Consider the following 13,369-nt stretch of genomic DNA (forward strand, 5'->3'; position numbering starts at 1 on the left):
TCTTAAAGAAAGCTGCAGTTTGGTAGTAATTTGGCAGCCATGTTGACACCTAAACTGTTCTCCAAACAGTACCATTCATTTGTAGTACAGGGAACATTTATTAGAAATTGTAACCCCAGACTCTATGAGTACAGACTCTCTCCTCTATAAGAGCTAAATACAGTTTATGTAAAGTGAGAGTGTTATGACCAATCTGCAACAGAAAAACACTGATCAATGCTTACTTGAACTGTCAAATGGAAGTTTGAAATAGGCCAGTTGAGAACCAGTCAGAGGCTTTTCCAGCGGCTTTAGTGCTGGATGAGGTCATGGACCAGGAGCTTCAAACTAACTACAGACACTCACTGTCTGTTTAGTCTTCAGTCTATATGTAAGTCTTCAGAACTGTAATGGAGCTACTAGTTATTTTCAATATACACAACTACAGTGAGCAAAGCAGACCAAAGTTGGACCAATGGCAGTAGATGTTCACAGTTTTGATTACACCTTTGCCATTCACGTTCATTTTGAAGCTGTGACCCCAGTAAGGTCAGTACATACATCCGGTTTGATGCCAGTCATGAGACCTTCAGATTAAGACTCATTAAGACTGTTTAACATGAGTTGAACAGCCTGGATTAACCTTCACTGTGACCTCTGACCTCGGCTCAGAGCCACAAGAAATTGAGCTGAGGGTGACAAATCTGTTCTGATTCTACTCACTTGCTGTAAAAAGACCTCCGACATTACCCACTTCATCAAATCACAGTTTTGTTAGGACACGTGAAACGTAAAAATGTTTCTGGCCTCCACAGACATTTTCAAACTACGTGTTCTGTCAGACCAACGGTGTAAAACCCTGAAACACTGAACATAAAATTATATAAAATAGATTTAAAAAAAGAAAATCCTTACATTCCACCCCTGGTGGAGCCTATAGGGTGACACCAGGTATATTTTACATGTACTTACATTCAAGATTTGACTGATGCATTATCAGCAAAATGTACTTAAAGTATCAAAAGTACTTGTTGGACCTTCATATTATCACATATATTGTTTGAATATTATTACTGAAGGATTAACACAGGATTGCTCATTTTAACTACTTTAAACACTATTAAGTTTAGTTTGGATTAGTTTAATCTAACTATCATGTCAATTAATTTTGTGTTTTTAAATGAAATATAACAAGTAAATATGTTGTTATATAAAAGTATCTTTAAATATAAAGTAAATGGAAACAATCAATATTGTACAGTACTTGAGTAAATGTACTTCATTTCCACCACTGTTTGACATCAACACAGTACAGGTGATGATGGAGAGCAGGCTGGAACAGAAAAGAGGTTCAAGCAGCTGTGACACAATAGACAGTCTGTCCCACTGCCCGACATGTCGGAGAGGACAGACTGTTCACCTATTTATTGACTAAAAGAGGAGGAAGAAGAGATTCTCTGTTTCTGTTGTTCAGGTATTTCAGTGTGTGCAGAGAGCTTCACAAACATCACCTGAAACTAGTGCGGACACTGTGTTTACAGATTTAGCTGTCTTAGTACGGGCAGAGAGAGAGAGCGAGGGAGAGACAGCAGAGAGACATGTGGAGACAAACAGCCTGAAGGGAGAGGAAGTAATGAAAGACAGAGGCTGAAAGAGAGTCGTACAAGCTGACAGACAGAGATCGGGCAGTTGTTAGGTCAAACATGGAGAACTGTGCTAACACTGATCTAAGAACAGTGCCGGATGAAAACATGAGTGTGCGAAAGCACCCAGGAAAACACATAATTCACATTCTTGTCCTATTTTACAGCCCCATGGCCTCCATCCCAGAATAACTTAACATAACACACACACACACACACACACACACACACACACACACACACACACACACACACACACCTCACAACAGCCTGCTGATTTGCATTTTAATAAAATGAGGCCATGATGGCTGTAAGGACAGAGAGGGAGTCATTAGTGGTCATTTACCTCAGTGCAGTCAGACGCTGCATGACAAAGACACTGTGGACTGTCGCTGACTGTTGTACACCTGTCCACTTTGTCTGCTGTACCTAATGTTAACTCAATGAGTTCATCAACTACAAACTGAACTCTCTGTCTGCCAGTGTTCCATTGGTGAGGTTTGGTGCAGGTTAAGGTAAATGGGTACAAACCAACACACTTGGATAACGATGGTTTTAATTAGGAAGAGGGTCACTCTTTGTATTATTTTGAGGTTTGAAACCCTAAACTGAAAACATCAGCATATCTCTGCTTCTGCTGCTACAATTTTCATCATTTTTCTTTAAACTCATCTCTTGTGAAGTATCCAACTTTATGAAAGTATTTTAATGAAAGTGCTGGGTTACCCTTTAAATCATAAACTCAATAATATTAGTCAAAGGTTATTGTAGCACATTTTGACTTTTACCTAGGAAGGATGAATACTTCTTCCATCACTGATATTATTTATGAATTATAAACAAACATTAGTCTAGTTTGATCAAAAACTGTAACTGCGCCGACCCCAGTACATGCTCCATGAGTATAAGATTACAGTACTGCCTCCTGCCTGGTACCTTGGAGATGATGAGCGGTTCTTCGTGCTCCAGGCCGCCCTGCAGGGTGAAGCCCCACGGTGCTCCTCCCTGTAGCCGGGCCTCCACCAGCACCCAGCCGCCTCCTCCTCCTTCTCCTCCGCCCGCCGCACGCTGGAGCCCCGCCCGGCCGCCGCTCTCCATGCCCAGCCGCTGAGCGCTCACTCCGGGCTCCTGTGACCTCAGCCCGGCAGCGGCCCGGCGGACTGAGGAGGGGGGAACCAGACTGAAGAAAACGAGCTCTCCTTCACGAGTGCATTTCCTTCATTCATTTATAATCCCTCGTTAAGAAAAAGAGAAAGAAGCAAAGCAGGAGGTGTCCGAGCACCGAGCTGTGTTTCCTGCAAAGTGCATTCCTGAAGCGCACAGAGCGGCCGATCCTCCCGCAGACACTCACGCAGCAGCCCGAAACTTCCCGATGGAGTCCGGAGACAAGGTGAAAAAGTTTACACAGAGAGGAAAGTCGTAAAACTTGAACAACATGTACGAAGGTCAGATCAGAGGAGGTCTGCTCAGACACAAATCCAAACCTCCTCTCTCTCTCTCTCTCTCTCTCTCTCTCTCTCTCTCTCTCTCCCTCCCACACTCACTCCCTCACTCTCTGTCTCTCTATCTCCCTTCCGAAAATCAGTTTAGCATCACAATAGGATTTACTGCGACTCACTGAGCGAGAAGAAAAGAGAGAGACAGAGGGAGGGAGAGAGAGAGAGAGAGAGAGAGAGAGAGACAGAGAGAGAGAGCAAGTAGGCAAGGAAAGGAAAAAAAATAAAGCAGAGAGGAATTAAGTAAGAAAGAAGAGAAGCAGATAAGTCAGGAAAATGAATGAATGAAATAAAAATAATCTCAGCAGTCTGATGATTGGCAGTAAATGTCACATGAGCAGTCAGACTTCAGGCCTCAGTGTGCTTCACATGAACTAGTTCATACAAAGTGCTGTCCAGACACAAAGTGTCAAAGTGTTGGGTGATGAAGTGAACAGGTTGCTGTGATAACCTCTTCGGGATAGAGGATTTCCCTCAGTTGTACAGCTGAGGCTGATGGGAATGGTCAAGTATTGGACAAAGTGAAAGTTTGACCTCATGATGTCACTTAACGTTATACGAAACAACAACATTTTCTAGAAAATGATCATCAAGTGTGTGTGTGTGTGTGGGATAGTTCTTCACACTTACAAACACAAATGCCAGCCTCAAGGTGGCGCTAGAGATGTCAGACTATGACCAAAGCCAATGGGATTCATCATCTGGGAACCATCAATGTTTGTACAAACTATTCATGGAAGACTCTGGACGAAGCGTTGGATCAACCCACTGACTGCTGGACCAATCATAGAGCCATGTTCTTCACTTCACTTCATCACTACGCTTACACTTCCAAAAGTGAAATATGTCTTCAAATGTTTCAAATGTCTTCAGATGATCATACTGAGACCTTTAACAACAGGGTGAGGAAATCATTACCAGTGGAAATGACAACAATGGCATTTTGTGCTTATGGCTGAGCAGACTACAGTGCTTTCAGTCCTCAATTTTAAGCCAAAGCTATCCTGACAGTAACATTTTATGTTGATATGATGTCAATTGAGCGGAACAGGAAGCCCCTTATGGCGTTTTAGGAGCCAGGCTGTTGTGTGTTACTGATCAATTCTCACAGACGCATACCTACAATAATGTTTAAAGTTCCACAGCAGTGAATCAGCAGCCCTTCAGCCTAAAACTGGGTGTGTTGTCATTTGGGAATGTGGTTTGGTGGAAGTGTCTTCAAGTGCATCAACTAACGCGGGGTCAGAGGTCACAGAGGTTTTTATAAAGGCTAGAGAGGAGCCAGGTTTCTGGATAAAAAAGGTTCAGGTGACACACAAGAGACATTTCATTGAATATCAGCAATCCTTTAGGTAAGGTGGCGATTTCTTCCAGTCTGTCTTCTTTACACCTCTCTGTTGCTCTGTCTCAGTAAAATAAAGGACTGCATGATTTGAAGGTAATTGTCACTTTTGAAATGGTGTATGTACACCTACGTTTCATCAACAGAGGACTTATGAGTTCTTCTGTTGTAGGATTACTCTGCTAAAAGCTCAAAAGCTTCATAACAAGAAAGTCAACCACAGAGCGTTAGTTAGTTTTTAGTCGCTGTTTTTTCTGTGAAATCCAGTGCAGAGTATGAAGGAGGTGATCAGAGAACGCCATCAAGAGGAACGTAGGAGAATTACACCCAACTCTTCCCAAAGCATTGATAATATCACTGCAAGTCTTCGGGTACAGCTAACGTTCCTTTAAGTTTACTATTTGACTGTAGTTGAACACATTCTCTTCAACTTTAGTTTGAAAAAAGTTAAGAAACCTGTAGTTACATTTTCAATAATTATTTCTAAACATTTGTATAATATCAGAACACTTAAATCAGTGTTGATTTGTGATCTCATAACCAACCAGTTCAGAGGGAAGATGGATAAACTAAAGTACAAACACACACACCTCCCGTTTGTCCTTAGAATTTATGCATGCACATTTAATTCAATAATACATGAAGTCCAAAGTTGAGAAGACAGATTCCTCCACATTTACTCGTAATACAATTACTGTTATAATAGTAAGGCACAATTTAAACGAACGTGTGCAAACACCAAACAAAGACAGATAGAAATCATTCGTATATAAATGTGCAATTCAAAAAACATGTTTAAAAAACATCAATCATAGCTGGTGCTAAGAAATAACCATTATTGCTTAAAAAAAAATTGGATGTAACCGAAACCCAAATGTTTAACACTGAAGAAGAAATAGTTAAAAGTCTTTACATGCATAGATTTCTTTTCAAAGAGTATAAACTTTAAATATTTTTAAGACAGAAACTTAAATTGTAACAAAACCTCGACAAGTTGACCATCAGAGAAAGATATTTTCATACTTATATTGAAGTTACAGTACTTATATCATTGTTATAATTGCCCATTAACATCATAACATGTTAAATAATAAAGACAATTTAACGTACATTGATTACAATTCTACAGGATCAGTTCATAGTGATAGTGCAGGCCTTCCAATTCAACATGTGCACAGTCGTTTTGGTGACACTTTAGATCTCCTCCATAAGTGCTACAGCTAAAATAAATAAAGAGGTACGTTAACATGTCAAAGATTTCTGTTTGACCATTCGGAATTTCAGCACTTATATATAAAAGTGAGATGAGGCTTTCATCTCAATGCGTCCAAGCATCCAGCTCAAATCTAACTTTCACCACAACGCTGGATGTTTGTGACTTTCAGTGCAGGCTGGTAGTCGATCATCAGGCAGCTGAAGATGATTTTCATTTGAGCTCCACAGAAATCTAGATTTCTTGGTGGAAATTAGCAATGTCAACGTAAAAAATACGTTTATAGAAAGTGTGTGTTATTTTGGAATGTGACAGCACAGTACTCTGGACGTAGTGAATTAAGCTCGTTTTGTGACTTTGGTGATCCTGTAACTTTGTTTCATGAATCTATAACTATTGACTATTATAACCTTATTGTTTTGCATTAAGGTGCTACCTTTGGCAAGTTAATATTGTAGTGTCTAACACTGCATGCTAATGTTAGCATTCAGACCTTCTAAACATGTAACAGCATTCATTTCTGTCTGACATGACCTGCAATAAAAAGTCTTTTTCTGAGAGATGTTCTGCCATAACTCTGGACATGAATAACATCATGCATCATGTTATGAACTTAAATTTCTTCATGCGTAGCACACTGCTACAACCTGACAGGTGTGGTGCAGCAGACTGGTGCACTGTGGGATACATTCTGCTCTTAATACGGTTTTGTAACAGTAAGTGTGAGCATCGAGCGTGGGTTAAATGTACATTTGTGTGCATTAGGACAGACCGTTATTATTAGTCTTAGTATTATATGAGTCTTGATTTCTGTGAACGACATTCTGGAAAGATTGTGGTGGAATTTTAAAGGTGATGTTTGATGCTGGTCATTTCTGTATGATCGTTCACTCACGCTGTAGTCTGCCCTGCAAACATTGTTTCTGTGATTTTAAGGTGCTGTTTCACAGTTCACAACTACTTCACTATGCACAACAGTAAAGGCGATGCTGGGGAAGGTGTGGCGTCTTCGCTGTCTTCACAGCTAACCTGCAGCTCTGCTATGGAAAATGATGAGGAAGGCTTTATGGGAAGATTCTGGGTGGATTGCAGACTTTTTTGACAACAACTGGTGATAAATGCGCTCATAGCTCTGAGGAAGGGAAACCAGTGAGACTGACTTGAGCTTCACAAACTGTCAAAGACTAAAGCTCCTCGTCCACGCTGTGGATCGTGTCGATTATCTTCTTTTTTAGTTTTTTCACTTTGTCTGGTGGCGTCTCATTCAGACACTCCTCCACGTACTTGAGGAATCCTGCGTGTGGCGACACTGTCTGACTTTGACAGAACGTCCTCATGAAGTCCAGCATCTCACCGGAGGCTGGTGATGGCAGGCACCGGCTCGTCCGCTTGCGTCCCGACACCCTGCTGTCAGTGTGAGAGGAGGATGTGGAGGGGGAGGAGGAGGGGGAGGAGCGCTGGGAGTCTGGGGGAGTAGGTGAGGGAGGTGCTTCGAGGCTCCGTGATGCCACATTCACTTTGGTAGAAGGTTGGATGGCGGTGTGGTAATGTAGAGAGGAGGGAGGGGCTTGGCAGTCCAGGCGGAGGAGGCCGGTCTCTTGTGGTTCCTGGAAGTGAAGGTCTTCAGGTCGCTCATCCTCGTCGCAGGAGTCACAGAGGAACATGAGCTCACGGTAGTGTTTCCACTTTGGAAGGTAAAAGTCCTCCGAGCCACATGTTTTGTTGGAGCTCACCGACTTGTGTTCACGTTGGAAGATGGTTCGCAAGTTCCTGAACTTTGTTTTTATGTCTTCCACTGAAGAATAAAAAAAATACAAGACCTGTTAGCATCAATACATGAAGCGGCTTTAAAAAAAAGTGTGAGGAATCGTTCGGTTCAGATCCACATTTGATTGGAACAACTTTACACACGGCTCTACATGTTGACTGTTTTGATTCGCTCTGGTGCAGTCTCAGCAAATGTATGAAATATTTCTCTTCTTGTGAAAATTAAAGCTCTCCGATTGGCTCAAACACCAACACGTGACTGTTACCTGTGAATGGGACTGGCTCATTGTCAGACAAGATGCTGCTCAGCGTCTCCAGCAGACTCTGTCTCAGCAGACGGTTCCTGTAGCTCTCTGACTTGTGGTTCCACAGACAGCTGTGCTCTAAAAAAAGAAACAAACACCTTTAATTCTCACATGAACACAATAAAAACACGGTTATAAAATAGTTGCGAAGGAGAATCTTCCTCCTGTGTTATTCCACTCAAGTCACTTCTGTCTACATAACATGTCAGCTAGTCATCTCACGCTAAACTGAGCTCATAAAATACCTCGTACCAGTCACTGTGGTAATGTCTCATTGTGTCACGTTTTGGAAAAACTGTCACTGATGTATTTTAATAATGGATCCATTTGTCAGAATTATTCATCAAAGCACAGATGTGCTCTTCATAAAACACTTTGTTCCTGAGTGTACTTTAAACAACCACCAACGAATAAAGAAATAAAGGTTGATTCCGCGACCATCACTGGGATACCCAGTAAAACTGTGAAACTGGCAGTACATGTGGAATAATCTCATCAAAAAACTGAAGACACAGTTGTGAATGTTTGAAATCTGTGACAGTTTATAACATCTGAAATCTTCTCTTTAGAACTTCTATGGGCTCCTTAGGGTGAAACTCAGAACCTTTAGCAGCACTGTTGAGGACTCTTAAAAGACAAGATAGTGGATGACCACAGCGGTCCTCAAAGAAAAGCTGACTGTGGCTGATGATGATGATGATGATGATTTGGGCGATATAAAAGTGACAAGGTAGCTGATAGTTAATCCTTTGTTAATGAATTATTCCACTGTAAAGAACTTTATTAACAAAACAAAGTGAAACAAAACAGAAGAGTGACGGAGACTTGAATGAAGCTACAGCCCAACAAAAACAACACCACCAACCAGAGTAAAACGATATGAGCTGCTGAACTTTGGTCTCGTTCCAGTGGCAGCGGGACTCGGCACTCAGTCTGCTGTCTGGCTGAACTGAACCGCATGTTGAGAAATTCAGTGGGGAAGGGTTGGTGCATGGTTTGAGGTCAAGTGGTGAAGTGGATGGAGAGGTGCGGAGTGTGGGAGCAGCTGTTCTGTTTAATAGTTTAAGATTATCAGGAGAGGTGGAGATGAAGATTTGGTAAGCAGCGCTGGTGTTGGTTTTGGCATCGGAGGGGTTGTTGAACTTGCTGTTGGCTTGGGTGGAACTGGAGGAGAAGCTGCTCAGGGTGGAGGAGGGCGTTTGGTTTCCGTGTTCTAGATCCTTGTCTTCCTGTGGCATCAGTATCTGCAGGTCATCTGTGCTGTTGTCTTCGTCACAGTACTCGCAGAGGAAGAGCATCTGCTGGTAGTGTTTCCATTTGGACACATACGGTTTGTCAGACGTCCTGCTCGCCTGCACTACCTTGTATTCACGGTTGAAAACCGTCCGCAGGTTCTTGAACTTGCACTTTAAGTCTTCAACTGCAATGACAGCAACAAAGGATAGAATGACAATGTTATGTTAATGTTATGTTTTAGTTAAGCCATCAGTTCTACACCGTCTTTTATAGTGACAAACTTGACAATTATCACCAACTCTGCAGCTCAAATGAGCTTTTTAGCAGCTTTTGGCTCAGAGTTTCAGTTTTGCAGTGAAACATCTCCTGGCACCTGAGAAATTAAAAAAAGATTTTTTTCTCTGGAGTCACTTTACTTTTAAAATTGATAATACACTTATTTTCTTAAGGTGGACAGAAAGAAAACTCAGATGGACTGATAATGTTGCTGTGGATCTGCTGGATGTTGAAATAGAGCTGGTTGCCAAAATGTTAGCCATTATAAGCTAATGGTATATTGGTGCTGTGTAGTGTTTACTGTCTGCCCCACAGTGGTCAGAAATCATGCAATTCATGCAGTGATTTCCAAAACACTGCTAATATTAAAATATGTTTCAAAAGGATCCAGATACAGCAGTCAGAAAATAAGGGGCCTTTTAGCTGCTGTAAACATTTAACAATTATACACGTTTGTGGTTGCTAGTTTTAAAATAAACTATATATGTTTACCAGCTGGCAGACTGCTTTAAGACAATTTGGAAAATATTCTTATTGGCTCTGTTTCTTAATATGTAAAAAAAAGGTCAGTCTGTAGTGGTGAACACTCAGAGTAAAAGTGTCACACCATTGACATGTGTCCTCAAATCCTCACAAAAAAACTAAGCAGGGACATGCTCATAAAACGAAGGCTTAATAGTGCTATTGGAGACCAAACCTACATGTTACCTATAACGCAGAGATATGAGACTGATAAATGATCTCTTCTCATGCTCCAAAAGAAAATGAATAAGCATATGTCCCGAAATGTTGAACTGTTACTATAAAGTAGTTGTTGTTATGTTAGGGGACGACTAGACGACAAATAGTTCAAGTATTGTATTTTTGACCTCCAGAGGACTGAAGCTGTGACCCTCACAGTGATGATTTGTTGGGCTTTAGGACCATGTCATATTTACCTGAGAAGGTCACTGATTGGTCGGACAGCTGGCTCCTCAGACTCTCCAGCAGCCTCAATCTGAGCTGACGGTTGTTGTGGTTTTCAGACCTCTTGTTCCACAGACAGTTATGCTCTGTGAGCAAAAACATACAACACCCATCAACTACACACTATACACATTAGGTTTTGTCTCTGCATACCAATCCCCCAGGAATCAAGTGTTTTACTCACCAGAGTAGAAAGCTATCAGTGCACGCTCCCTCTCTTCAGTCCAGTAACATTTAACCATCGAGTTGGAGAGGACGCCAGAGGATGGAGAGGAGGTGGACGGGCTGGGGAGGAAGGAGATGATCAGCCCAGGGGAGCCGTGGACAGGCTGGCTCTCTTCCTGTGGAGTAATCAGTGGTGAGAGAGACGGGTCATCTGGGCCGTCATCCCGGTCCCAGCAGCCCTGCAGGAACATCAGCTGATGGTAGTGCTTCCACTGCGGTATGAACTCGTCCTCCGACCTGCACTGCTTGCTCGCCTTTACCATTTTGTACTGACGCTGAAAGGTGGTGCGCAGGTTTTTGAACTTGTTCTTTATGTCTTCCACTGGAAAGAAAAACAGAAATGTATAAGACTTTTTCCTCATACACAAAATGCAGTTTTCGAAAATCAACTGATCCAGTGGAAGCTTTACCTGAGAAACGAACAGGGGGAGGGTGAGATGACAGGAGGACCCTGAGGCGCTCCAGAGTTTTCCATCGCAGCTGTCGGTTCTTGTAGCTCTCTGACTTGTGGTTCCACAGACAGCTGTGCTCTGGGAAACAAAAACAAACAAGATGCTGACCACTGCAATATTGTTTGGCATTTTGTGGTTTTGGCAAATGTTGGTTCATTGTAAAAAGTTTTGTGCTACAAACACCTCAACAGTTCCTAACAACCTGTAGATCTGACCAGGAGAGGACTCTGTTACTGTTGACCAGTTCAGTCAGACTGTTTTTTTAATCCAATTACATCAGCTAACATATCTGGAACTCTTTGCAAATTATTATCATTCAATTAAAAAAATGTCTGAAGGAAACACACATGAACTGAATCTGCTGTAGTTTATATGTAGACAAGTCACTATGAACCGCCAACACTCTGGTATAACATGAAGTATGTACAGTGTATACACAGCATAGTGACTTGTAAGTAGAACAGGCAATGATATTTCAGTAACTCAGGTTCGGAGGATATTCGTAATTTATGGTGGAGTGCTGGCGTTGTCATTTCTTGTTGTGCGCTCTGGACTAGTAAAGTTCACTGAGTTGCTGAAGTCAGGTGTGTGTGTGTTTATTAGCAGGGTGACCAGTGGGAACATCAGAAATCATTATTCAAAGAGCCACTTTGACATGAGGTACACATGTGGGACCAATGATACTAATTAAGGTCCCATCCCATTCAGGTCAAACAGTCAGGGTGAAAGCTGCTGTGCTGCATGTTGACTCGCTGGGAAGTCTCTGCTACAATAAATGGACCTCGACCTTAATTAGTGTCATTGGAAACACCTGCGTTAACCCGCCTATTTCATGTCAAAATGGCTGCTGTAAAAGGTTTATTTCACTCAGCAACTGTGCCTGCTTATGACAAATACGAAGGATGAAGTTGACTTAATTTAGAAAGCATACACAAACTTTATCTTTTATTATCTATATTCAGACGTACAGGTGAAATATTTATGAAACAAAAAAAAACAAGATGTTTTTTTACGTATTTGTCGGAGAATAACAGCGAAGTTGACATGTCTCTAGTTGCTAGTCGCCATTGCTGTTATTCCTCCGTATCGCTCATTGCTAACAGCCCGTCGGTCTCTTCCAGCAACGGTTGCCCGCAAATGTTGCAGCGTCCGACAACACGTCGACGAAAACAGCAACTTTTACGGAGTGAAAGGTTTCAGTTGTAGAGTGTTTGACTTACTGGAGAAAAATGTTATGAGCTCCCTTTCCTTCTCCTCCGTCCAGTACCTCTCCGGCGTGAAGCTGAACGGAGACGCCTCCATATTGGTTATTGCTGTTCAGGCCTTCCCTTGGCTGCTCGGTCACATGATCCAGGATCCAGGCTCTGAATGGACAGTTGCTGGACATCCCTGAGCAGTAACCCGCATTGCCCAGTAGAGGTCGCTGTTGATGGGTGTTCGTCTCCACAGTGACGACGCTGTTGCCAAAAGGCACACAGGTACTTACATTGAATCCTACATCTAATAGTACAGTATTACATTACTACATTTAGTATTGTATTTTAACTAGTTTAACTCAGTTGATTTTGATGTAATACTTGTAATCTAAACATCTAAGTAGCCTATCTATTTAGTTGTTGCAGAATTAACCTTCATTTTTCAACAACAATAATTGTTGTTATTATTAAAATTATTATTATTATTATTATTATTATTATTATTATTATTATTATTAATAATAGTAGTAGTAGTAGATACATTATTATTATTATTATTATTATTATTATTATTATTATTATTATTACTATACTGTTATTAACAGTAACACTACCATCATACGATCAGTACTATTACCGTCATCTTGCCACTGCAGCTTATCCACCTATTTATCTTGTGTTTTTTAAACGATGAGCATGGATTTCCCTAAAGGAAAGACACAATGCAATGTCTGCCTGTGTTGGACCTCGACTGAAATCTGTAATGGACACACCCAGTGGTTTGTAAATCAGGAAGTCTCAAACCACAGAGGATGCATCCACAGTACATGGAACATATCAGGCAATGACTAGGTGGTAGTTCTTAAAACTAAAGATCACTGTCATTACAGACAGAGCATTTTTTATTGACACAAAGTAAATACATTTTAGCATTAACAATAATCTCTCTAATCAGCAGGCAAAGCCTCTCTGTCTCTCTCTCATCATGGACAGAGCTACACCCACATACGCAAAACTCATTTCACCTTTTCACAGCACTAACAGTCACTTGCTTAGCTGCGAGGAATACAGTAATAATGACGAGATAAAGTGATTTATAAGTAACTTCATACGGGAAACCAAAGAATGACGGATAAAATGTCAGAAATTGTATTTACAGATTCTGATAGTTACAAAGGAGATTGCAGAAGTTAATTATCTAATGTTTTTGTAAATGTAATAGTTAAGTAATAGTAACAGTAATCTCAGTAGCTTATAGTCAAGTCAGATTCTA

The 13,369-nt window shown here is 41.3% G+C and overlaps 2 protein-coding genes across 2 annotated transcripts in view; both read right to left on the reverse strand.

Moving 5' to 3' along the window:
• The window catches only part of shroom3 (shroom family member 3), a 72,737-nt gene extending 69,601 nt beyond the window's left edge, over positions 1-3,136 (reverse strand). Inside the window, exon 1 of the mRNA XM_027277029.1 lies at positions 2,559-3,136. Within this exon, the coding sequence (XP_027132830.1) occupies positions 2,559-2,720 (162 nt within the window). The 5' untranslated portion in view covers positions 2,721-3,136. The remainder of the gene's footprint in view (positions 1-2,558) is intronic.
• A 1,921-nt stretch (positions 3,137-5,057) lies between these two features.
• Positions 5,058-12,314, reverse strand: LOC104929714 (hypothetical protein). The gene is made up of 7 exons (XM_010744297.3): positions 12,121-12,314; positions 10,859-10,978; positions 10,408-10,770; positions 10,196-10,309; positions 8,611-9,165; positions 7,707-7,823; positions 5,058-7,468 (listed from the first exon to the last, which is right to left on the reverse strand). Exons 1-7 carry the CDS (start codon positions 12,200-12,202, stop codon positions 6,858-6,860), a joined length of 1,962 nt encoding a protein of 653 aa, XP_010742599.1. The 5' UTR covers positions 12,203-12,314; the 3' UTR covers positions 5,058-6,857.
• Positions 12,315-13,369: the final 1,055 nt, after the last annotated feature.

The sequence above is a fragment of the Larimichthys crocea genome, unplaced genomic scaffold (assembly GCF_000972845.2).
Source record: "Larimichthys crocea isolate SSNF unplaced genomic scaffold, L_crocea_2.0 scaffold82, whole genome shotgun sequence".
Classification (NCBI taxonomy): domain Eukaryota; kingdom Metazoa; phylum Chordata; class Actinopteri; family Sciaenidae; genus Larimichthys; species Larimichthys crocea.

What these genes read in the sequence shown, in the direction of transcription:
- LOC104929714 (XM_010744297.3), bottom strand. Translation starts at nt 12,202, where the DNA reads ATGGAGGCGTCTCCGTTCAGCTTCACGCCGGAGAGGTACTGGACGGAG. An exon ending in CCAATCAGTGACCTTCTCAG is followed by an intron (nt 9,166 to 10,195) that starts GTAAATATGACA and finishes CTGTCATTGCAG; the next exon opens with TTGAAGACTTAAAGTGCAAG. An exon ending in GCTCATATCGTTTTACTCTG is followed by an intron (nt 7,824 to 8,610) that starts GTTGGTGGTGTT and finishes TTCTTTTTTTAG; the next exon opens with AGCACAGCTGTCTGTGGAAC.